Source organism: Portunus trituberculatus, chromosome 46 (assembly GCF_017591435.1).
Source record: "Portunus trituberculatus isolate SZX2019 chromosome 46, ASM1759143v1, whole genome shotgun sequence".
In the NCBI taxonomy this organism is placed as follows: Eukaryota; Metazoa; Arthropoda; class Malacostraca; order Decapoda; family Portunidae; genus Portunus; species Portunus trituberculatus.
In genome coordinates this window covers 26,421,446-26,447,734 of record NC_059300.1, presented here as the reverse complement: position 1 = coordinate 26,447,734, position 26,289 = coordinate 26,421,446, and the positions used below count along the sequence as shown (strand labels likewise).

The window sequence follows — 26,289 nt, the reverse complement described above, 5'->3', positions numbered from 1 at the left end:
TGCTACACCAAAAAAAAAAAAAAAAAAGCTCTTAGTATCTCGCCCAATCCTTTTTTGGCTTACACACTCGGCTTTGCTCGGGAACTGGCATCTGAACGGGCCTTTTTGTTTAATCTTTTTTTGTTGCCCTATACCACTTTTTCCCTCTAACATAAAGAAAATAGGTGAACGTACGACCCACCTCCTCCATGAGCGAGGCGAGGGCGTAGCGTAGCGTAGCGTGAGGGGCCGGATGGTATAGCAAGGCGTTTTGGTGTGTGATGCAGAGAAGACGATCAGGCGTAGATGATTCCTGCCCAATGTGATGCTGTGGTTGTCATGAGGTGTTAGTTGTTGCCTTTACAGCGCCTCCCCTTCAACGTTTCCTCTTCTTAACCTTTTATTTATTTATTTTTCTTTTCTTCTTCCTATGGTCTTTCTTTTCTCTCTCTCTCTCTCTCTCTCTCTCTCTCTCTGTATCTTCCAGTATTTGTGAACTTATTTTTTCTTATTCTACTATTGTTTTTTTTTCTTGGTTCTTTTGTATTTTATTTTGGGTTCAAGTTTGTTTTCTTCGTTCTTCCTGTTTATTCCAGAATTTATGCACCAGATTTCTTATTTAGTTATGTTATTTCTCTTTTATTCTACTCGTATTCTTCAAAGTTTATGCGTCAGTTTCCTTCTTTTTTCTTTTCTTTCAGTTCTCTTTTCGTGTGTTCGGAATTAATACATCAGTTTTTTTGTTATATTATGTTTCTATTTTTCTCTTATTCTCAAAAACTTATGCATCGTTGGTTGTTTATTATCATTCTCGTTTTTTTATATACTCTCAAATTCAAGAGAGATGTGTCCTTTTTAGTTTCCTTATTTTCTATGTAAATTTCCTTTAATTTCAACATATATTCTTTTTTCTCACTTTCTACTAAGTTTGACCTATTTATCCTCAGTTCTTGGTCGTCTCGAGGCAGAACGTTTTACACAACATCCTTGTATGGGTGAAAGTGTTTGAGCTTAGCAGTATTCGACACTTAGACCCTTGATGCAGAAAGTTTCGTAACTGGAGGTGTGTTTGGCTTTACCAGCGGTGGAGACGACAACGAATTCAGTGTGCGCCCGTAAGAAGTGAAGATCAAGGAAACGGGTCAATTATTTCAATCTAGTCAAAAGAGTATACAGTGTAGATGTGGCAGTGGGGAGAGTCACCTTAGGGAGAGAACATCTTGGTGACGGATATCTTGAGTGGGGTTATGGTGCTAGTGATGGAGAAGGTGGTGCTGGTGGTGATAGATTGTACACTCACAAGATTCCCCATTTATCCAGATTCCCATACACAAAAGACAAACGCTAGATGGTTAAGGAAGAGCAGCAGAAGTTATTTTCATCTTCTTGTATCACTTCTAGAGATAACAAAGTGAATTTTTCGCTTTCTAAGCGGAGAAGACAATGAAAAAATAGTCAAATATTTCAAGTTGAGTGGCGTCTAGTACTGTACACACACCACCACTCACACGAATACTGCTAATCGGAACGTCCTTTGCAGCCTCTCGGTACCACGCAGACACTATACATGGAGACATTAGCGAGTGTTAGGCGAGCCAGAGACAAAGTCCCAGACTAGAAGATATCACTCGGACTCCTGGAAACTTCATGGGGACAGAATCGGGCAGGAGAGACCGCTGCCTCTTGTTTGGTCCCTGTGCACACTAACAAACCCCAACAATGCCATGTTCCACAACCACCACTTGAATTAGTGTGTATATCACTTAACCACTTAAAGACGTGATACACAAGTAATCAGTGGGTAAAGAGAACATATTTCTTGTCCTCTCGCCTTCACAAAAGTCAGTAATGTCACGTCCCACAGCTACTTCCAGACTAGACAACAGTAGCCTATCCTTCAGTAATCGAAGACGTGGCAGAAAACACTGTTTTGGCCACCAATCCATGTGTCTGGCTCCACTATCGCCTTCACTGCTGTCACGTTTAAGAGTGCAGTAACTCCCTCGCGCCACTCCTCGCCTGTTGAGCGTGCAACGTGCAGCGGTTGCGTGTGGCAGGGGAGTGGTCGGGTTAGAAGGGTAACAATAGGCTGCCTCTCACTCCTTGTCTTTACTTGATAATCAGTTTGCGCGTGCGTTGTTCCCGTCTCTCTTCATACTCAGGTGTGCTCCATCTCTCTCTCTCTCTCTCTCTCTCTCTCTCTCTCTCTCTCTCTCTCTCTCTCTGTGTGTGTGTAATAATAATAATATACGGTTTATTAATTTGGCAGTGCAACAAAAAATTTACACTGAAAATGTAGAGGGGGGGGGGAACATTAAAACAATGCTTAACCTAACTATGAATCTAACTTAACCAAGAATTCACTTATTGATTTATTTATTTATTTATGGCTCGCACCATATTGGGCACCGCGCTAAGGTGGTACCGGTCAGTGCGCGGTGCTCTTAAGGGCGCCACGCGATTCTGGTGTCGGATGGCGCGGGCAGCGGGAGGCACGTCTGGGGGTAGCAGGTGGCGGAGACGTGGATGATGTAGCAGCCCTTCCCCAAATTTTTCCAAGGTTTCCTGGTGTCTTGTGTGTGTGTGTGTGTGTGTGTGTGTGTGTGTGTGTGTGTGTGTGTGTGTGTGTGTGTGTGTGTGTGTGTGTGTGTGTGTGTGTGTGTGTGTGTGTGTGTGTGTGTGTGAGAGAGAGAGAGAGAGAGAGAGAGAGAGAGAGAGAGAGAGAGAGAGAGAGAGAGAGAGAGAGAGAGAGAGAGAGAGAGAGAGAGAGAGAGAGAGAGAGAGAGAGAGAGAGAGAGAGAGAGAGAGAGAGAGAGAGAGAGAGAGAGAGAGAGAGAGAGAGAGAGAGAGAGAGAGAGAGAGAGAGAGAGAGAGAGAGAGAGAGAGAGAGAGAGAGAGAGAGAGAGAGAGGGGGGTTACTGTATGCAGTACAGAGCCAGAGACATACAGGCATGTACAGACATACATACATATATTCTTAGTCACAAATACGGGCGCGCGCGCACACACACACACACACACACACACACACACACACACACACACACACACACAGACGCAAAAACAAACAGATAGATAGACAGACAGACACAAAGATAGACAGACAAAAGGACAGAACAAAAATGCAAATAGACTTTTCAAGAACGACAAATACGAAATTAGCAGAGTAAACACATTAGCAGCGACAACCATCACTACCACCATCTCTCTTCCTCTTCTCCTCCTCGTCCTCCTCTTCCTCCTCCTACTCCTCGTCTCCTGCCCACCTCCCCTCCACCGCTCCACCTCTCTATCGTCAAATTCATCGTTTGTTTTATTAGGAGAGAAAAAAAATGGATATAATGAACACACACACACACACACACACACACACACACACACACACACACACACACGACGAAGGACAAACTTTTTTTTTCACACACCTATTTACTCTGCCAATATTTACGTCCTCCTGCTTTAGTGGCGAGGCGATCCAGCTCTTTGTCTCCCCTCCCAACCATTGTACTGCAGTGTATGGGCTCTGTGGAAGTGATACCCCATTAACTTCCACACGCTCCTACATATACACGCGAGTCGGGCTGTTTAGTGTTTATCGTACGTATAACTCCCCCGACCCGATAATGGTGACGGTGTGTGAATGTTGTGTGGACCATAGCAGTCTGAGGTGCATAGGAGACAGAAGACAGAAAAACAAGGAAATGAGGCTGGGGTGTCTTTTCATTTCTCTCTCTCTCTCTCTCTCTCTCTCTCTCTCTCTCTCTCTCTCTCTCTCTCTCTCTCTCTCGGTTTCTGCTGATCCGGTGATAGTATAATGGAGTAGATATAATATTTTCATTTTTTTTTTTCTCTGCATTGTAGTTTGTTGAGCTTTATTAGACATTTTCATTTATCTTATCCATGTATTTGCTGTTTAGCTATTTACTTTGTACTAATTTTATTAGGTTTATTTACGTTTACTTATTCATATTAGAACATCTAGTTATTTCATTGATCTAATTATTATTATTGACTGATTTTGTTTATTTTTTTCATATATTGGTGAACCTTTTTTTTCTGTCAGTCATTTCGTCACTTAAAAATGGAGGGAGTGGGAGAGTATGTGGGTGGTATAGACGTGGCAGCAATATTGGAAATGTGTGTGGGAGCGTATGAGCTAAAGTGAAGAGAAAAAGAGTTATTTGACACAATGTCCTCGTACAGTAGATAAATATTTGGAAGAATAGCCCTTTCTTTTATCACCTAAGGCTGAGTGCAACACAGGGGCCGAACATTAGGTTGCTGTATAGCACTGTCCCAAATCAAAGAAGTACATTGCTTTGGTTTTAACGCGACGCTTTGAACACGATTGAGTTTTGGTTCGCATGCGCAGGTTACGTGTCACCTCTTAGTGCTTTTAGCGGTGTGTGTGTGTGTTTTGTTGTTGTTTTTGTTGTTCTGGGTGTACAATGATGACAAGAAAATATTGAACTTTTTGCATAATTGATTCGCCAATGGAATGCAGTGTATTGTTGAATTATCAAAGGGAACCAAGAGCATCGCCTGATTTCATTCATAGTTCAGAACTTCAGATGCTATGTCACGTCGAGTCAGGCTAATCTACATCCAATTAACTATGTACCTATTTGTCTGTCGCTAGCAGGAAATCAGAGAACGTTTACAACACGCTTAGGGATCTCAATGATGAAAGAAAATGAGTCTAGCGCATTGCAGCATAATTTCTGTCTGCGTTTTTGTCTTTAGGCATAACAAATGTAGGCCTCGTCTGTGTCTGTGCGTGTGCGTGCGCGTGCGCACCACAAGATAAATTATCTAAACAAAATATGCGTTTTCGAGTCAGAGGTGTTTTGTTGTGTTGCAATTTTGTATCTTGCAATGAGCCGCTGCATCCAGAATGCTGTACCTACACGCCGTGACGTAAAAGAAAAAAAAATCATCCACCAAGTGTAAATAGATATACATGTAGGTAGCCCTGGTGGCAGGTGCATACACGATTCATGTCCTGTCAGCATCTGTGCCTACGTGCTGCCGAATCAACCGTGCCATTAAGTCGTGGTGATTACGAAGCTGAAGGACAATATTGATGATAATGTAACCCTCAGCATGGAGGGCCACAACAGTCCCGCGTGGCTCCTGCTGTTGCTGCAGCTGCGTTTGTTCCCTGTGCGCTTCCTCCTGCTGTTGCTACAGCGGCCGGCATCGCTACTAACATGGCAAGGTGGTCATGCTGGAGGCTGTTAATTACTTCCCCCATTGGGCACAATCGACAGATGTCGGCGACCTGGCGGCACGGCGAGCGTCACCAGCCCATTCCTGCACATGTCGCGCTTCTCCTTGAGCCGGACCTCTATTTCCTGCAATCCTTGGCAATTGCTTCCTGCAAAGCCGCCACCTGTTCCCTGTGGCCTTCCAGAGTGACATGTGACGCCTGCTTCTCGTTGAGGGGCGGCACTGTGACACTGTCACGTACACGTTTGAGTGGTCACGCAGGAGGTTTTTCATCGCCTTGTCTACATGACTAATCAGGTATCGGTGGTGCCTCTGCGGCACAGGAAGCGTCACTCGCACTTGCTCCTTCTGAGCCTCGCGTTCCTTCTTCAGGCGTGCCTCCGCCTCATGAAGGCTATTGCATGGTGATTGCCTTCTTCACGGTGATAACGTGTTGCTTTGTGATGCCCGGCGCCTCTCTGTCTGACGTGCGCAGCAGTCACAACAAGACGTCACTGTATTTTTCCTGTAAGTTTCGCAACAATTCACCGCCTTGACCCACCACGTATTCTGTAGCGTCATTTTGTTATAGCGACGTAGCAATCGCTTCGGTCTAATCGTGTTTTCTTGCCTCCATTACATGAGCCTTGGATTTCGTAATAATCTTCCTGGACCTGATCACCTGCACCCGGTTGGGATTCAAGCTGTTACAGGATTCTCACTCGAGTCTCACCACTTACTCCCTCTCCGGCATGGCAGGGAGCAGTCTCATTCCCGCCGACAGTTCCTTCCTGTAGGTGTGGCGGTGATTTGTTGCTGATCTGCTGTTCACTTGACAGAATCGCTGACAACATCTGTGTTTTCTTGTGTGTTCTGTGCCACCAAAGCAAGGTCATCGTTCTGCTCAATCGTTATTTCGTCAGCAGAAGGTAAATCTTGGTTTTTGGCTGGTTTATACGAGGCCTCTGCACCAATCACCCCCTCTTCCCTATACCAGAACCTCCACCTCCTCAATCCTCCCTCTCTCTCTCTCTCTCTCTCTCTCTCTCTCTCTCTCTCTCTCTCTCTCTCTCTGGAGGACAAATCAAAGTATATGTAAACCATAACTTATGACAAATAGCAGAAATCAATCAAGCAAACTGTGTGTCGTGCTGGTGACTAATGGAATGGCTAACAAAGGAAGCTAACAAGACACGCCGCCTGACCCAGAACATATTTACTGAGGAAATTGCAGTGCATTATTCAATTCACGCGATTAAGTGATGAAGATTATACACTGAATTATGAAGGTAGCAATGCGTCAAGTTAGGCGCGAAAAGAGAAACTGAAAGAAATTGAATCATGAAATGGAATAGTGAGTGAATGGAATACACTCCCAGACTCTGTACTGTACTTAATATATTTGTAGTTTTTAACCCCTTCGGTACTATGACACTTTTTCATGTTAATGTGCTTACTATATCGTCATTTTATACAGCTGCAAGAACGTATGCGGCGATTAAAATAGTGATGATTCTGGCCATTAATCATCTTACCTCCAAGACCCTTCCTAAAAATACAATCGTCAAATAATACTCAAAACTCATGGTAAAAATACGCCTCAGTGCTGAAGAAGTTAAGAGGGTTTTTTTTCTAGTTGTAGTGATGGTTTAACAAAAATTCTGCATCATTAATGGGAAAAACGCTGATGAAAACCTGACTAAATATCTCTGTGGCCTTTTCAAACAGCCTACACGAGAGAACAAAGCTTTACAGTATACGTGATCAAGAACAGAGCGTTGCAATGTACATATACTCCATCAGGCTGTCAACACTGTCTAAGAAGGAAAAAAAAGGCTATAAAAGATTATTCTAAGTTATGCACGGCGATGATATGTGGCTATAGGTATGTTTGTGTATAATTATATATGTTTATTGACATTTTTCTTTCATTATTTAGCTGCTATGTGCTTGTCAATATTCTGTAGGGACACCACTGAACACTGCGTAGAAAATGGTCGTCAATGCTTTAAAATTATGAATTCCGTATCACTCCACTTCTTGAAACGCTTTGAGCATCCATCAGGACTAGAATATAACAGGTGACGACTGGCCGGGTTATCAAGAAAGCTTATCCTAGTAATGACGCAGAATTCACATTAAACTGTCGCCATAATAATGAAAAAAAAAAGGTGATGATTCCAAGTGCAGCCTATTAATCCTTCCAGTACTGGGACGCTTTTTTTTACCATGTGTTTTGGGTATGATTTGACGATTTTATTTACATTAGGAAGAGTCTATGGAGGTCAGGAGATTAATGAGCACAGTTTTCACTATTTTAATCCCTACATAAATTTCTGAGGCTATATAAAAGCGCCAAATAGTACCCAGAATGAATATGAAAACGCGTCATGGTGGTAAAGGGTTAATTCAAGGTGTACGCGAGTTCAAACTTCCAGACTATTTGGAACTCGAACCCCCAAAACTTCTTCTCACTTCACATAATCACCAGTTGTTATAATGAGAAGTGTGTAGTGTGAAGGGAACACGCTTATTTCATTTAGGTGAGCGTTGTAGTGATGTCAACAAGTAAGGTAGGCATTTTGTATACACGCTCTTTCAACTACGTAAAGCTCTTTTTTTTCTTTTCTTTTTTTCCGCAATCGTTTTTGTTTGCTTCATTGTTTTATTTTTTGTTATTTACGTACTTCTGTTTCTTCTTCTTGCTATTTTCTTGGTACTGTGTGATTTTGTTATTCATCGTTATCTTCTCGATCTCTTTCTTTTTTTTTGTTTCAGTCTTCTTTTCTTGTTTTGTTCGTTTTTTTTTTCTTTATTTTTCGTATTCATTCTCTCTATCTTCCCTTTTTTCTTTCGTATTGTTTCATTCTTTTTCTTGCTTTTGTTCGCTTTTTCTCTATTTTTCGTATTTATTCTCTCTCTCTCTCTCTCTCTCTCTCTCTCTCTCTCTCTCTCTCTCTCTCTCTCTCTCTCTCTCTCTCTCTCTCTCTCTCTCTCTCTCTCTCTCTCTCTCTCTCTCTCTCTCTCTGTTATTTAGTCTCACTATTTCTTTCATTCATTATTAAGTAAGTCCTCTCAGGAGCACATCGACTACCAGCTTTCATTTACTTACTCATTTATTTATTTATATTTTTCAGCTTCTTTTCAATGGTAACATTCCTTTCACACTCGACAAATAAATAAATAAATAATGGGTGTTATCATTAAAGCATTCACAACGGTCCCCAAAGCATTTCTCCTGAGGCAAATGTTTCCTGTGGTCTTTTTTAATATGTTGCTGTGACTCTTAGAAGACATCTTTTTCCTTTTTTATTTTCCTTCGTTTATTATAGATATCGCGTTTTTTTTTTTCTTTCTGTGTGTGTGTGTGTGTGTGTGTGTGTGTGTGTGTGTGTGTGTGTGTGTGTGTGTGTGTGTGTGTGTGTGTGTGTGAGTGTGTGTGTGTGTGCGCGCGCGCGACACTGACATTTAAAAGAAAAAAAAATGAAACAGGATTTATTGGTATGCTATGTGATTTTATAGATATGTTTACAGTTCAGAGAATTAATGTTGCTAAATTCTTCGTCCCGTCTTTGTTACATATTTCTCCCAGACATTGTGTGTGTGTGTGTGTGTGTGTGTGTGTGTGTGTGTGTGTGTGTGTGTGTGTGTGTGTTCACCACGGTCGTCTGCTGGTCACCCAGCCAGCCTTTCCTCTACGGAAAAGCTCAGAGTTCATACTGACCGATCTTTGGGTAGGACTGAGATCACATCACACACCACACACACACCGGAAAAGCGAGGCCACAGCCCCTCGAGTTACATCCCATACCTACTTGATGCTAGGTGAACAATGGCTACACATTAAGAGGGTTGCCCATTTGCCTCGTCGCTCCAGTTTTGGAACCTGGACCCGCTCGGTTGTGAGCCGAGCGTGCTAACCACTACACTAAAGCGGCTATTAAAAAGGCTGTGTATAATTCACCACGGGCTGTCTGCTGGTCACCCAGCCAGCCTTCTCCCATCTCGGTGCGAGCTCAGAGCTCATAGACTGATCTTCGGGTAGGACTGACCACACCACATTCCACACACCAGGAAAGCGGGGCCACAACCCCTCGAGTTACATCCTGTAGCCTACCTACTTGGTGCTAGTTGAACAGGGGCTACACATTAAGAGGCTTGCCCATTTGCCTCGCCGCGCCTGGTAAGTTGTACTTACCTAGTTGTAACATACAAGAAAAGAGCTATGCTTGTGCTGTCCCGTCTTCATATTTATGCTAATCCAGCATTTCTTTTAATTTGTTGATTGTTCTTGCTTCAATGACTATCTTATCTAAACCATTCCACACCTCTACACATCTTTGTGGAAAGCTGAACTTCTTGATATGTCTCCTGCAGTTGTGTTTTCTTAATTTCTTTCCATATTGTGTCACTGGTGTCCCAGATTAGTGAGTCTTCTCTATCTAATATCTCTAGTCTATTCATCGCTCTGTACACTGATATTAGATCTCCTCTTTCTTTCCCTTCTTTGTTCTAAGGTTGTAAAGGGGCCCATACACGTTCAAAAAAAGCGTCAAAATTTTGCATCAGAATTTTGACATCAAAATTTTGATGCAAAATTTGAGTGTGTGTAGGACGTTTTTGTCAAAAAAAGATTTGAAGCAAAATTTTGATTGATCAAATCCGTTTGATATTTTTTGACGAGTCGTCAAATTGTTGATGCGTGTGTGGGGTCCAGTCAAAATTTTGATCAAACTGTTTAGTTCGCAGGTGACTGACGAGGAGACAGGATCGCCATGTCTGCGAAGAAGGAGGCCGAAAAGAAATTTTTGATTGAAGTTTTAGGAGTGTATCGGACCTTGCCAGGCTTGTGTAGAATTAAGTCGGATGATTATAGCAATTGTGCTAAGAAAGCCGAGGCCTATGACATTCTACTGCAGAAATATCGTGAGCATTTTACTTCCGCCACAGTAAAAAATCTGAAGAAAAAAATAAATAATCTGCGAACAAATTTTTCCTGTTTTAAAAACCAGTCTTTTGACCATTTCCGACTTTTACCAGTTTTATCAGAGTCCAATGCGAACACTAGTGCTATGGCCACTGATGCATCCATGTCGAAGATTTTGACTATACTAAATTTTGATGGGAAAAACACCTAACGTGTGTGGGCAATTATGCATCAAAATTTTGTATCAAAGTTACACGTCAAAATTTTGATGCAAAATTTTGACGATTGTTTTTTACGTGTATGGCCACCTTTTAAGACCTAATATTCGTGGCCTTTCTTCATAACAATTCACTTAAACTTGATGGAAGCTTTGTTGCTGCCCTCTGTATTCTCTCTAGTTTCTTTGTGTTTCTTTTTGTTCTGTGTGTGTGTGTGTGTGTGTGTGTGTGTGTGTGTGTGTGTGTGTGTGTGTGTGTGTATTGTGGTATATGTCCTGGTATTGTTAGAAAACTTCCTGTGTCATGGCTTTTGTTTTTGTTATCAATTGTTAGCATAGTATTTACATGTTGTTGCTAGCCATTGTCATGGTCTTACAGTAAACTTGTATTGTTATTTAAATCGGGAGACTCTTTATTATGCAATAATTATCGAGGAATCAGTATAATGGATACATTGGCAAAAATTTATGACAGATTAATACTCAATAGAATCAAACTTTGGTGTAATTTTGATAAATGTCAAGCAGGAGCTCAAAAAAAAACAAAAAAACAAGGATTGTATAGAGCAGGTTTTATCTTTAAGGTTGTGTGATTATGCTTTGTTTAAAAGAAAAACATTGTATGTATTATTTATAGATTTTAGTAAAGCTTATGACAGAGTTCCCAGAATGAAATTGATTGAGCGCCTCAGAGAGTTTTTAGGGTGTGGCAAGGTTATGTTAAAAGCGATCAAATTTATGTACATGTGCACCAGAAACATTCTTAATGACAGCTACCTTGGAAAAGTAGAGGGGACAGATGTCACTTTTGTTAGAATTACAAGTAGGGAAACTGCTTCATCAAGTAGTGAAACGAATATACATACGTAAGATAACAAACACTAAGAAAAGTACTACAAAGTTAATAATTCTAAGTGAAATAGGAACGTGATTTTTATTTTTATTTTCTCGATGAAGCTGACTCCAAGCTATAGCGACTTGAACGTACGTACTACAACGCCCATGGTAGCAGACGGGTCAAGGGTTTCATGTCTTGACCTTGTCTGGCCACAGGTGAGTCAGACTGATAGTGGTAATCTTCTTATCTGTGTCAAACCAGCTATTTCAGTGACGAATAATAACCATATGAAGAAGCGACTTTTATAAGCCATTAGTGCAATATACGGATGACTTATGTATATCACCTCTAGCATCGTTCACTTGTATCTTTGAATTAACTTGGTACTTTATTTATTTATTTATTCATTTATTATTATATAATGATAATATTATTATCATCATTATTATTGTAGTTCCATATTCGTGAAAATTTTATAACTGAAATACAGCGATCTTGAACTTTTGAAGGGATGGTGTTTGGAACATTCGATACAGACATACAGAAAAACCTGATCTATTTTTCTTTTTTTTTCCTAAATCATCGCTTGAAATTAAGAAAAAAAATCGTACTTTTTTCTGATCTAGAGATAACCAGGTCACCAATGCCACAGACCGTAGTACGTCCGCCACCTGGCGACCTTTGAATGAAGCCATTCTGTCACCACAGTTTGTTTACCTCATTCACTGCAGCTGACGGACGAGGGCACGCCGGCCTTATGGTGTACGGAGAAGCCAAGGCCCCTCCAGGTACCGTGCACGTATTGGCCATACCAGGTGATGGGGCGTGCAGAAAGGTTGGTTTGCAGCTCCTGTCAGCTGTGTGGCGTGTGTTGCCCGGTGATAAGGGGACACCTGTCAGGCGGTGTTACTAGGCAGCTGAGCCGACCACTGCCCGCCACCACTAACCTGCGTGTGTGTATGGCATCAGAATGATGGGGTTGTGGTTCACCATTTTTAGTTATTGATACAGATACATGGTTCTTAATTTATTAATGACCAAATAGGTTAATTTTCACTGGTGATAGGTTGTGATTGTTTAGTAGTGCATGCCATGTTGTGTTGAGGAGGTCACACCCCCACATCACACAGGTCCCATGGGAGGGACCAACACTGCCAGCACGGGGAGTGGCAGCCAGGGGGTGAAGCACTCCCTGAAGGCTGCCCTCACCACCTTGCCCACCCTGCCTGTGGCTGACCCGCTGCACCTCAACTGTCTCAACACGCGGTGAGTCAACGGTTGGTAGGGCCGTAGGGATGTGATGAAAGATGTCACGGTAAATATTTACAAGAGGTCCTTCGTTTGCCAAACATGACTATTAGTCTTCTTAGACCTTTTTAAGAATGTGAAATTTGTTCTATTCTGGTATCCATGACCAACTAATCCAAATGAAACTTGAAGTTAACTTAACCTAAACCTAATCTGACTTTTTGGTGCGATGTGTTAATTTTCAAAAGAATTAATGTAAGTCAGTAATAGCTAAGTACCCCAAAAAAAATTCATAGGTCTACATGAAGTACAGTGACACAACATGCAGCCGTGTCATGCACTGCTGACAAGGACTGATAGTAAACGTTAACCGACATCACTGTTGTACTTTATAATTACGACTGGTTGGATCCATGTGTGTTTGTGTGTGTATGTGTTCTATTGTACAGGGTTCGAACAGGGCTCAGAGTGTCTTGTTTTCATGTCTCCATATATCCAATTTTTCTTTAAAAGTTATGCACATTATGTGCTGTAACAACTTCATTATTCAATGCATTCCACTTTTCCACCATTCTATGTGGAAAACTGTATTTTCCAATATCCTTTTCACACTGCCTCATCCTAATCTTTACATGCCCTCTTGCCCTTCCAGCTTCTTCTATCACCAGCACCAGGTCGTGTCTATCTTTTCAATGCCATTTACTACTTTATACATTGTTATTAGGTCTCCTCATTCTCTTCTATCTGGTAAGGTTTGCAGTCCCATTTCCTCCAGCCTTTCTTCATATGTTAGGTCTTTTAGTTCAAGCACCATCTTTGTAGTTATCTTCTGGATCTGTTCTAATCTTCTTGTATGTTTTTTCAAGCTCGGTGACCACACCACTACTGCATATTCCAACTTTGAACGTATCATGCTCTTAATAATTTTTTTCATCATATCTTCGTCCGTGTATTTAAATGCCACTCTAATATTTGTCAACGTTTTATATACTAATACAAATATATTTCTTATGTGTGTTTTTCAGGGTTCAGATTTTCCTGTATAATCACTCCTAGATCTTTTTCCTCTGTAGTCTTCATTATTTGTTCCTCTCCCATCAGAGAGTTCCATACTGGTCTTCTCTTACTCTTTCCTTATTCCATTATGTCACATTTCTTGGTATTGAACTCTAACTTCCATCCCTTACTCCACTTGTGAATTTGTTTATAACTTCCTTCAGCAGCAAACAGTCCTCTCGGGTTTTGATTACTCTTAGCAATTTTGCATCATCAGCAAATAAATTAATGTGTGTGTGTGTATTTACCTAGTTGTAGTTTTACAGAGCCTGGGTTTTATGCTCGTGTGGCCCCGTCTCCATATCTACACTTATCCAATTTTTCTTTAAAACTATGCACACTCGTTGCTGACACCACTGCCTCACTCAAACTGTTCCAAGTCTCAACACATCTTTGTGGGAAACTATATTTTTTAACATCTCTCAGACATCTTCCCTTCCTCAGTTTCTTACTATGCAATCTTGTGCTTCTAATGTCATATTCTTCTCTCAGGATTAAGGGAGAAGGGCATCATTTATGTTGTGCTGTGTAGCAGGTGACTGAGGTCAAGGTTGTGATAAGACTAGTGATGTTTTATCATGCAAGGAGAGCTGGTAGGAATTCAAGTGTACAAGATTTATTCGAAATATATCATGTGATTATGGTCATGAAGATGCCAATTATTGTGATTCTGAGTTTGTATAGTAACTTCAAGGTGGATTTTTTATTTTATTTTATTCTTTTATGTAAGAGGGTAAGAAAAGTAAAAAAAAAAAAAAAAGCTGATTTAGATGTCAGTCCCTGAGCAGATCTGAGAGAGTTAGTCAAAAGAATGGGATGAATATCTTGAATCCTCCCTCTTAAATGTGTTTAGATCATTGTAAGATAGATATGTTTTATTGCATTATGTAACTTCAGTAGCTAACTCGTCTTAGTGGACATGAAGACCTGGAAGTGTCAGCTATTTGTGACTTGACGTGTGCTTGGCAGGTCTGGAGCATCCGCTGGGGTGTGGCTGGTGGTGCTGGTGCCACTGGCATGTCTTCCTGGCCTCTACAACACATACAGACACTGCCACCCCCTGCCCCACCTCCAAGCACTGCTGGCCATTCAGGTGATTGACTTTACCATTGTCCACTTGCAGGTTCTGGGAACAAATTACTTTCACTATGCATGTGTGCTGAGAGCAGTTTTCACTTGACACTGTTGTATTCGATAGTTTGTGATGTGGTTCCCTTAACAAATTATGCCAATCAATGTAAGGATGGTATTAGTCAGGAAAGAATAGAGCTGGCTGGCTTTTTGTGTATTTTGTCATTGTTAGTTACTGTGTAGGCTGTTTGTTCTATGACAGTAAGCTTCTGTAGATTAAACACTATAACATTCATTTAGAAATATTAGGAGGCTAGGCTTTTTGTGTTTAGAAATGTCTATATATCTATTTTTTTTTATTTGTGTCTTTGATGGGAAAGGTGGGTGTGTGTGGAGCCCACCTGTACCAGGAAATGTGCCTGGCTCATGGTCAAAAGATGGCTAAAACGGAGGAAGTTCGGCAGAAACCTTCACTTCTCCTTAAGTTCCTCACTCATCCGTACACTCCATCCTTGGCCACCACCATTGCCATCTCTCTCCTCACTGACATACGTGAGTGAGCTGGTTCAAGACTGGCTAGAGGATGAGGCTTACTCTCTTTTCTAACTTGATTTTCTTCTGTTATTATACAAAGGAATTTTCTTGATCTTGTACTTCTTTGCATTGCTTCTCTACTTGAAAATAACATCATTATGAAAAGTTACTCAACTTACCCAGTTTTTCCTGCTTGTCCTTTTCTGTTTTCATTTTCACATTTGGTAAAGTATGTCTTTGCCTCTTCTTTGTAATATGAAATCTGATTATTTATTTTTTCATCAAACACACTAGCATCTCCATAGTAATACAGTCAAACATACATCTATCAGATCCGGTGTTGGCCCTGCCCTTGACCCTCTTGTGCTCGTGGCTGCTCTTCAGGGTCACCCACTGGCTGTTTACAACCTTCCCCAGCAGCTTCAGTCTGGGTGAGGGGGCAGTGATGGGGCAGAGTGTGGCCCTGGCAGTCACTTGCTCCCTTCACGGTATCATCTCCAGAATACTTTGGCCACAAAAGCTCTCTCATCCACACCAAATCAGCCTCTTCATCCAGGTGGGTCCATCATTGCAGGCTGTATATGCATTGTTTAGGTTTTATTAGAACATTTAATGGATATTGATAAAATGATACAAAAAAACTTTTAAATTTCCTAGAAAAGGTTACTGTCAACTTGGTACATTTAATTTCACATGTTTGACATTTTTTCTCATATATCAGCTTAGATTGTGAGATTGGGGAAAAAAAACAAATGGACACAGTTCCAGGATTTACCATTAATAGGACTGAAAGAATGCTGCTTTGCTACACTGAGGAATTTTATCTCCCTGCTCATGTGTACTGGAGTCGGGCAGAGACTGGCACCTTTAATGTTTTTTTTAATCTTTGATCAATTTTGTTGCCCTTGGCCAGAGTCCCTTTGATATATGTGCACACATGCACATAAACACAATGAAGTCCCTACCAGGAATTTGTAAGCATTATGTGTTGAATAGATTTATTCTTCTGTGGCTTTCAAACTCAAAATGTGCAGTTTGAATAAAAGTGCACACATAATATGTAGTGGTAAAGCTTAGAGATTATCATGTGGTATGGATCAGAGTTGTTGTCACAATTATCATCCTTAGCCTTAATGGAAGATTCACATTTATCATCACACAGATCCTACCCCACAATAGGTTGTACATTCCAAAGTTGGCACCATTCTTAGTAATGGGTATAGATTATACTGGTGCCATAGTTACCAAAGAGGAAAGGCACACAACCAGTAAAATGTACATCATCCTATTCACCTGCACAGTAACCAGAGTAGTACATTAAGGGATGGTACACAACCTAACCTGTGACTCCTTTTAAAATGCTTTTAGGAGATTCTGTAGCTGAAGAGGATTTTCTCAAATCCTGCTAAGTGATAATGCAACTACCCTCAAAGATGGGTCTAAGGTTTTATTAGATTTGATGAAGGATGTTAAGCTTATCAACAGGTTAACAAAATGAAGTGCAAATGGAGATTTATCCCTCCACGGGCACCTTGATATGGAGTTATCTGGGAGAGATGTATAGGTATCATTAAGACCAGCCTGAAGAAGGTATCAGGAAGAGCTCTAGTAACTAAGGAAGAGTTGTACACAGTCCTTTTAGCGTAAGAAGCAGCAGTAAATAACAGACCTTTGGGTTATGTCAGTGGGAATTTAGGTGAACCCCCTCCCCTTAACTCCCTCTCAGTTAGTGCTTAAAGATCCCACAGTTACTGCTTAAAGATCCCACATCAAATTAAATGTCTCTCATTTGACCTGATGTATGCACTACATTTCTAAATTATCAAATGAGTTGTGGAAGCGATGGATAATTGAATATTTATCATCCTTAAGAGAATCTAAGAAGTATGATTGCCAGATCAGGGAACACAATGGTCTATCGTTGGAGATGTACTCGTTCACATTGAGGAACCATGATTATTACTAAATTACTAAATTAATGAGGAGTCAAGACCAATACTGCTGACTGAAGGGGAACTATCATGCACTCAATTAAGAATCTTTGTCCCTTAGAAGTCAGTGTAGAGGAATGGGGTGAGCAGTTCAGTGTTTCAGCAGAACCTCCCGTGAACGAATCAAGGTTGAGCTAGTAATGTTTAAATCACATCCGGTTTGTATCTCTGCTCTGAAATCCTCTGGAGCAGTGGTTCCCAACCTGTGGTACGTGTACCACTAGTATTACACAAAGGCCTTCCAGGTGGTACATGAACACTTTCAGGATCATATACGATTTTTAGTTAAATCGGATTCATTCATTTCTCGGAAAAAATATTGTTGTCTCACACAAGATAAACTGGCATCGATCAACAGGTGGAGAAGAAACAGATGCATTCCTCACATTAAGATGTGTTGTGTGCCATGTTATTAGTTCATTTGTGTGTTCTATTTTTGAATAAATTAATATTTTCTGGAAAGGAGTTCACCTGGAATATACAAGAGGGGGACTGTATGGGACCTTCAAGTGATACTCACTTGGGAAAAGTTTGGAATCGCTGTTTTAAACTAATGGCCCATACTTTTTATATATATACAAAATATACACAAAAAGAAGAAGAATCAGCCTTCACTGATAGTTGGTGGACAATGGCTCCTCATCTCCTGTTTTGTTTTCCATGTCCTGTGCAAGATTTCACTTTGTGCATCACAAAACAATCCTTTCTTGGTAGTAAGGCTTGTAAAAAGCTAATAATAATAATATTTAGCAAAAATAAATGTACCATATTTGATGGTTCATAACACGCATCTTTAAAAAAAGAAATGAGTCTGTGTCCTATTAGATCAAGGTTCAGTATTGAGGCAGTGATTGGAGGTAAGTTTATGAGAACAGAGGCTCTAAAATCAAACCCCAGGCATCTTTGCTCATGTAAACAAAGTGATGATTGATATTACATCACAAAACAACTATTTCTTTCAAGGTAACAATATATACATAATGTGTCATATTTACCATACTTACTGTAGTTCACATAGAATGACACCAGTCAGGAAGAATTTGCCAAGTGACCATGCACCTTGCATTGCATGTACCAAAACAAATGCGGTCGATTACATGCCAAAGACAGGCAAGCTTCACTGCATTCTTTACAGTGTGATGCCATTACTCCTTAAGGTAAGACACACTTTCATACAATCAAAACCGCACGCATCTTTTTCACGATGAATAGAAGAAAATATTTCCATACTTTCTTTTGTTTTGGAAATGTAATGAATATTTCAAATAAAGTATGTTTAGAAAATAAGGTTAGTAAATCTGCTTTTACACATCCTTTAGCTTAGAAAATGTACTAAAATACTACATTAGAATAATGTGTAGAATGACAATAGAAAAAGAAAAAACTATGATCATTACCCTTTTAGTTTCTCACAGTCACTGCCGATGCTATATGCCAGGTACAAGTTTACGTCTCACAACAGGATTGGTACATAGGCTGCTAGCAAATATTAAAGTTTTTAAATCCAAAATATTGGGAGCTTAAAATGATCGAAATACATGGACGTCATCAAATGTCAGGTGAAATCCTTCACTTCATATTCAGAATTTAATTCTGCTCATTTATCTTTTTTTTCTATTTCAATATCTGCCAAAACTGGGTGCATCTTATGAGCCATCAAATACAGTATATATGAGACAGTAACACATCCTCCAGAGGTGATTTTACCAGCAACCTCGTTACCATGGCAACAATGTCTTCCTGTGTTCATGGATACCCGTGGCCAGAAGTTACTCTGCTCATTGTAAAGTTTCTCGAATTACGACCCAGTGCTGTTCCCACCAGGAGCAGCGTAGCTGTACGTAATGTCATCAAGTCAAGTTAATCTGCGTTAAATCAAATAAATTGCATTATTTAATCGTATCTTTTTAATATAAAGTCGCATCAAATCGAAATGGTGTTATTCAAACTCACATTAATGGAGAATTGAATGTAATTTAATTTAACTGAAGATTGCATATGATCCCAAAAGTGCTCATGTACCTCCTAGAAGGCCTTCACATATCACTAGTGGCACACATACCACAGGTTGGGAACCACTGCTCTAGATGGTAGGCAGTGCAATTGCCGACTGGTGACCGTAATTTGTGATGGTGCGAGTGCGATCCTGACCCACGGCAGTTACTTTGTTGAGATTGGTGGTGCTTTCTCTTCAATCTTAGCTAATGATTGACCACAAGCTGACATGTCTGCCTTAATGACCCCTTGTGCAGTCATAGGCACTAAGTCCAAGCCTTTCCTTTGCAACCACAACACTCTTAAGGCTACCACTACCAAAGCTCATCTACCTGCACCAAGCAGCGACCACATATTTCAACTGTAAAGAAGTGGACTGGGAAAGTTATGAAAGTGGTATGGGGGAAGAATCCTGGGGAGAAAGATTCCTAAACCTAATGATAGACAATATGATGGACCAGAGAGTAAAGGAATGCACAAGATTCAGAGGAAACGACGAGCCGGCGAGATTGGACCTAGATTTTACAAGGGCTATACAAATGAATGATGATATAAGATATAAGTGCCCATTGGGAAAGAGTGACCATGTAATATTAGAAATAGATATAGAAGAGGGAAAGGAAGATAGAGACGATTCATACAAAGGAGACCGATTAAATTACAGAAAGGCTGATATTGAGAATCTCAAGAACTATTTTAAAACGTAAACTGGGAGGAGATGGAAAACTCAGAGACAATGCAAGAGAAATATAACTTATTTTTGGAAATATACAAAACAGGAGTCAGGGAATATGTCCCAAAATATAGACCTAAAGAAGAAGGAAAGAAAGATTGGTTTAATGCAAGGTGTGCTAGGGCAAAGGAGAAAAGAGATGGAGCATGGAAAAGGTGGAGGAGAAATAGAAATCCAACAAATAAGGAAAACTTCAAGGCAGCGAGAAATGAATATGTTAAGGTGAGGAAGGAAGAGGAAAAGAACTTTGAAAAGGACATTGTCGAAAAATGTAAGGAGCAACCAAAATTGTTCTATAGATTCATAAATGGAAAAATTAGGCAAAGAGAAACAATAGAAAGGTTAAAAGGAGAGAACGGGATGGTGGAAGACCCAAAAGTATGGCAGAACTATTAAATAATAAATTCCAGGAGGTCTTTACTAAGGAATCCAAATTTGAAAGGCCACAGGGTAATAGAGAGACAATCTATATGAAAGAGATTAAAGTAACCAAGCTTGAAATAAAAGAGTTAATGAAGGAACTGGATGAAGAGAAGGCAATGGGACCAGATGAAGTCTCAGGCAGAATACTGAAAGAATGTAGGGAAGAACTAGCAAGTCCTATATACAACATCATAAAATGCTCAATAGAAAATGGAACAGTACCAGTAGAATGGAAAAGAGCTGAGGTGGTTCCCATATATAAGAGTGGAAGGAAGGAAGAACCTTTAAATTACAGACCGGTATCACTAACTAGTGTAATATGCAAGATGTGTGAAAGAATAATAAAGAAACAATGGATCGAGTTCCTTGAAGACAACAAATTAATATCAAATAGCCAATTTGGTTTTAGAAAAGACGGTCTTGTGTAACTAATTTATTGAGTTTCTATTCTAGAATAGTTGATAGAGTACAAGAGAGAGAGGATGGGTTGACTGTATTTATTTGGATTTAAAAAGGCGTTTGACAAAGTGCCACATGCAAGATTACTATGGAAGTTAGAGGAGAAGGGTGGCTTAAAAGGAAGCACATTGAGATGGATAGAAAATTATTTGAGGGGAGAGAAATAAGGACGGTAGTTAAAGATATGAAGTCCAAGTGGAGAGCAGTAGAAAGCGGAGTGCCACAGGGTCAGTATTGGCACCAATACTTTTCCTCATTTATATTAACGACATGCCAGAAGGAGTGAACAGCTACATAAATCTGTTTGCAGATGATACGAAACTGTGCAGAGTTATAAAGCAAAAGAGGATTGTGAAATACTGCAAGAAGACCTAAATAAGATCTGGGAATGGAGTAAAAGTGGAAATGGAATTCAATGTGAACAAAAGCCATGTCATGGAAATGGGAAAGAGTGAAAGACGACCTGTGGGAATCTATAAGATGGGAGATGGAGTAGAACTGGAGAAAGTAAAAAGGAAAAGGACTTAGGAGTGACGATGGAAGAAAACAATCAACCAGTAAGCCATATTGATAGAATTTTTAGAGAAACATATAATTTGCTAAGGAATATTGGAGTAGCATTTCACCACATGGACAAAGAAATGATGAAGAAATTGATAAGTACTATAATAAGACCCAGATTGGAATATGCAGGAGTAGTGTGGACCCCTCATAAAAAGAAACACATAAGGAAATTGGAGAGAGTACAAAAAATGGCTACAAGAATGGTTCCAGAATTTGAAGGGATGACATATGAGGAGAGACTAAAGGCTATGGATCTACCAACCCTGGAACAAAGAAGGGAGAGAGGAGACCTGATACAAGTTTTTAAATTGATCAACGGAATAGACCAAGTGGATAATGAGAAACTGATCCTGAGAGAAGAATATGACATTCGAATCACAAGATCGCATAGTAAAAAGTTGAGAAAAGGAAGATGTCTGAGAGATGTTAAAAAATATAGTTTCCCACAAAGATGTATTGAGACGTGGAACAGTTTAAATGAAGTAGTAGTGTCTGCAACGAGTGTGCATACTTTTAATTTTAAAGTAAGATTGGATAAGTGTAGATATGGAGATGGGGCCACACGAGCATAAAGCTCAGGCCCTGTAAAACTACAACTAGGTAAATACAACTAGGTAAATACATGGCACCTCTGTGACCCTGCACTACCTATGTAAGACTCCATTTAGTATAGTTAAGTTCAGGCTAAGGCTAAGAAAGGCTTTCACTGCTTCAGCTTAGGCTGAGCTCACAGCAGCAGCCACTAGCCATCTGTAAGTTAGTTATCAATAATCTCCTTTTTTATTCTCTCTGTCTCCACTCTGTCTCCACTCATGTGTTATCGAGCCCCATACAAGTTGGAATGGCAGTTTCTATTTCAATGCTAACATTAAGAGTTCGCTTTGTTCCAGACAGACTAAACAGGTGTTGTTGCATTTGCCATTCAATACATTACATTTCAGTAAAAAAAGAAAAATGTAATTAATATAGTTAAAGTATTCAAAGTTGATAGCTTTGCAGTGCCACAGTATAGTACAACTTTTTTTTTATCTGAATTGTCACACATAAAGATAGTTCTGTTTATTTCAATGAAAGTCAAGTCTTCAAGTGCTGTGGAGTTTTTACTGTAGTTATCAGTGTTGAATTTCTGGATGTATGATAGGCCACAGCAGTGACTCACCTTTTGAAATTTATGTATGCATTAGTTATGATTTGAGTTATAAGTACTAACTAATTAGACTGGAATTAAAAATTTTATCTATTAACATCATATTTTGTGGTGTAGCACAACATTTGAGTTTTGTTCTCCATGCCCCAGACAGCCATTGTGGTGGTGTCCGTGCTGGTGGGCACAATTTACAGCGTGCCAATGCTGCGAGCGCCACGCTTGTTCCTGCCGTACCTGTGTGTATGTGGAGTGGTGGGAGTCGGCCTGGCCTCCTTGCTACTGGGGGAGTGGGTGCCTGTGTGGCTGTGGGAGCTGCTCAACCTCTCACCTGCCAGACTCTTCCTCATGGGCTGGTGGTTTCTGCTCACCATCTTTGCAGTTTCCATCACAACCTGGGCCAGAAGGTAATGATACTCTGTTACTGTATGTAAGTAACTAGTTGGGATGTTAACAGAGGTAAATGTCTATCCTCATCTTTAACTCATTGAGGTGTATCTAGTGTTTCACTTTAACTATATTTTGTCCTATTCCTTAGTGGACATAATTGAAGCAGATGCTTAATTCACTCCTCACATGCTTCCTGGGAATTCAGTCTCAACTATCCATACATCTCCAAAGGAGTGGTCACGGCAGCAGAGTTTATTATATTGATGTGGCTGTCTGTCTTCTCTGTTGACTTGTTTGGTCAAGCAATTTGTTATCAGAATTTCAGATTTTATCAGCGATTTTAAATTGTCATCCAATTAGTTACTTGTGATAAATTGTTCCCCCTCTTATTGTCATGGCCAAACTCTTTGCTTGCAGTGCATGTGATTATCAACACCTGAAAAAAATTAGGCAAGTGTAGTTTCTTTTCAAATCACATTTATCTATAATCATATTAATTAGTATCACTGGAAACAAAAATATTTTGTCATTGTAGTTTTTATGATTCACTTGCATCATGGGTTGTGATGAGGGACCTAATTTAAAGAAAAATCCACAGAAAGAACTGCCTGCCTACCACAGTCCTGCGCAAAGTGTACCATGTGGTGATTACTCTTGTGTTTGTCCCGGGAGTGTTGCTGGAGCCGTCCTTCCTTGTGTTGGCCGCTACTGCTGCCACCATGGCCTGTTTGCTGCTAGAGGTGGGGAGGTGATTCTACTGTACTCTGGTTTAGTTGAAACTTATGTGGAGAAGGACAATGTAATTAATGTGTATGAATAACCTACTTATCTTTAAGGGAACTGGCAATCAAGTGGGCATTTTTTAAAATATTTGTTGCCCTTGGCCAGCTTCCCCTCTTGCATTAAAAAAAAAAAAAATTCTTGTCATGCTGTAAATGATATTTTTTGATAATTGAAAAATTTAATTATGTGAATAGTAGAGATAATGGTGTGTTAGTGAGGTGTAATATCACTTTATGTATGGATACTGTCTTAATCTTACTTGTCCTCCTTCAAAAGAGATATCAGCTTGCTATATAGATAGGATGAGGATTTGTAACGAAAATGAATATGAATATTTTAGGTATGAGGTTTGAGTCTGGCAAATGTAAAAACTAGAATCAGAATTGACTAGACTTGTGTATGCATTACTCAAAATTATCATTATGAAATGTGGCAAAGTAACAGGCAAGATCAATATCTATGTGTTTTACATTGAATTTTGTGAATAAAATGCCTTACTTGATGAGAAGCATGTTTATGATGCTGAATTCACAGAGAAATTGTAATTTTCTTGATAGCTGTTGTCATTATAATGAGTATAGTAACAAATTGTATTTGAAGCTACAGTGAAGTAGTTGTACAAACAGTGGCTTTGAGAAGTGGTATAATAATGTCTTTGTTGCAGGTGATGAGAGTCGAGAAGATCCCGCCCTTCGCTGATGTGATAAGCCAAGCCTTCACTCCTTTCTTAGATGAGAAGGATGAAGGCCCATTGGTGTTGAGTCACATTTACCTGCTAGCAGGTGTGTCATCACCTTTGTGGCTCACGCCGTGCCCTCTAGGGGAGGCTAAGGTAGGTGAAACATGGCAGGCCAATGCAGTGCTGCCCCTGCTGGCAGGGGTGCTGGCTGTTGGAGTTGGGGACACAGCTGCCTCTGTGGGGGGGACGTACCTGGGGCGGAGGCGGTGGTCTGGTACCAAGAAGACAGTGGAAGGCAGCTTGTGTGGCGTGGTGGCACAGTTGGCAGTTGTGGCAGTGTTGGTGGGGGGAGGCCTGGTACACCTGTCCCTGGGTGGTTGGGGCCGCCTGCTGGTGTCTGCTGCCTTGGTGGCTGTAGTGGAGGCTCTCACTGACCAGGTAGATAACATTGTCTTGCCCCTCATGCTGTACACTCCTCTTATGGACCTTTAGGTTCTAGTTACTACCATTTTTAGTTTCCAATACTTAAATTTGTATGGCTGTGTACCTTGGAGCTATTCTGATGCTACAGTGTTTTTCTTGGTTATGAATTGGATAGTTCCTGTTTATAAATATTAGTCCTTTTGTTATTTTTCTTCCATTCCAAGTAGTATATTAATTGACCGAGTCTTTCACCTTAATTTAGCATAACATTGTTTTTCCAAGTGGTTGCAAGCCTTTCATTTTTACTGGGTAACTGTCATGGTACTGTGATTTTTTAATTAAGCAGCCGAGATGTGTGGTCTCCTTACAAGTGTTACATGAAGGCAAGTAGGCAATGAATGAGCTTCATTATGATATTCATCTGAAATTTATACTTACATATTTCTTTCAATTTTTTTTTGAGTGAAAGCAAAAAATATACCTATATGTATCTATGCATGTATAACATTCTCAGTTATTATTCTCTACCTGTACAGAGTTGTGCTTAGTCAGAGACAGGGGACCTGTCTGAGTGCATTTTCTCAGATTTTTTATTTACCCCATAAAATGCAAAAAAATGTTCATATTTATAGTATCCACATGCCATGAATGTAAGTGTGGCTACCATACGATTGAGTCTTTGATAATTGTTTTCTTCTCAGAGCTCACAGTATCCGACAATGGATGTGGAATTTTTTTTAAACCTATTATTCTCATGTTTACATATTTTTAACAACCCTAGTGTGTGTTATATAAATAATTACTTTACATTAAAAATACTTTTAAGTAAGCAAGAATTATGTATCAAATAAAACAGTTAGATATGCATCTGGCAACACCATGTCTCAAGGTTGTGGTTTCCACACTCACAGTTCTCAAAGAAGAGAGAATACTATGAATTTTATGGCTTGGTTTTGCTTTCTAAGTGTACTCTGAAGTCTTGTTTTGTGTTTATTATGTCTTACTGATCATAGATTTGAGAACCATCTCCGTACGAGAAAATAACTTACCTTTTTCTGTGATGATATTGGGGGAAACAGCAGCCCACCCTGTGTACCCAACTCCATAACAATGTCAGTGTGCAAAAAAATATTTATAACCAGAATCTGTCCCTCTCCAATACTGTAGCTTTTGATTTCATTTTTCTTTTATATTATGCATATGCATGTTGACATAAGCATGAAAAAAATCCTTTCCAGATATGTCTCAGTCAGTTCCTACCTATGAAAGTATTCAGTCTGTAATAACTGAGCCCAAAAGATGATATATATATATATATATATATATATATATATATATATATATATATATATATATATATATATATATATATATATATATATATATATATATATATATATATATATATATATATATATATATATGAAAACATTCACTACTAACTTGTCAAAATATTTTTGTTACTGTTAGTGATAAGTTTTATATAAACAAAATTTAAAGCTATATAATATGGGTCAGAAAGGAAATTGTGTGTATGAACGGATATATATATATATATATATATATATATATATATATATATATATATATATATATATATATATATATATATATATATATATATATA

At 39.6% G+C, this 26,289-nt stretch overlaps 1 protein-coding gene across 4 annotated transcripts in view; it reads left to right on the top strand.

The window, feature by feature from the left end:
- Window positions 1-25,979, top strand: part of LOC123520044 (dolichol kinase-like) — a 48,921-nt gene extending 22,942 nt beyond the window's left edge. Inside the window, exons 1-8 of one of the 4 annotated variants that reach the window (XM_045281902.1) lie at window positions 11,821-11,957; window positions 12,300-12,435; window positions 14,443-14,566; window positions 14,925-15,096; window positions 15,411-15,634; window positions 22,541-22,794; window positions 23,376-23,517; window positions 24,225-25,979. In XM_045281902.1, the coding sequence (XP_045137837.1) occupies window positions 11,855-11,957; window positions 12,300-12,435; window positions 14,443-14,566; window positions 14,925-15,096; window positions 15,411-15,634; window positions 22,541-22,794; window positions 23,376-23,517; window positions 24,225-24,731 (1,662 nt within the window). In that variant the 5' untranslated portion in view covers window positions 11,821-11,854 and the 3' untranslated portion in view covers window positions 24,732-25,979. Of the gene's footprint in view, window positions 1-11,820; window positions 12,123-12,299; window positions 12,436-14,442; window positions 14,567-14,924; window positions 15,097-15,410; window positions 15,635-22,540; window positions 22,795-23,375; window positions 23,518-24,224 lie in introns of those variants that run through there. The other 3 variants (XM_045281903.1, XM_045281905.1, XM_045281904.1) reach the window with 3 other exon arrangements.
- The last annotated feature ends 310 nt before the right edge of the window (window positions 25,980-26,289 follow it).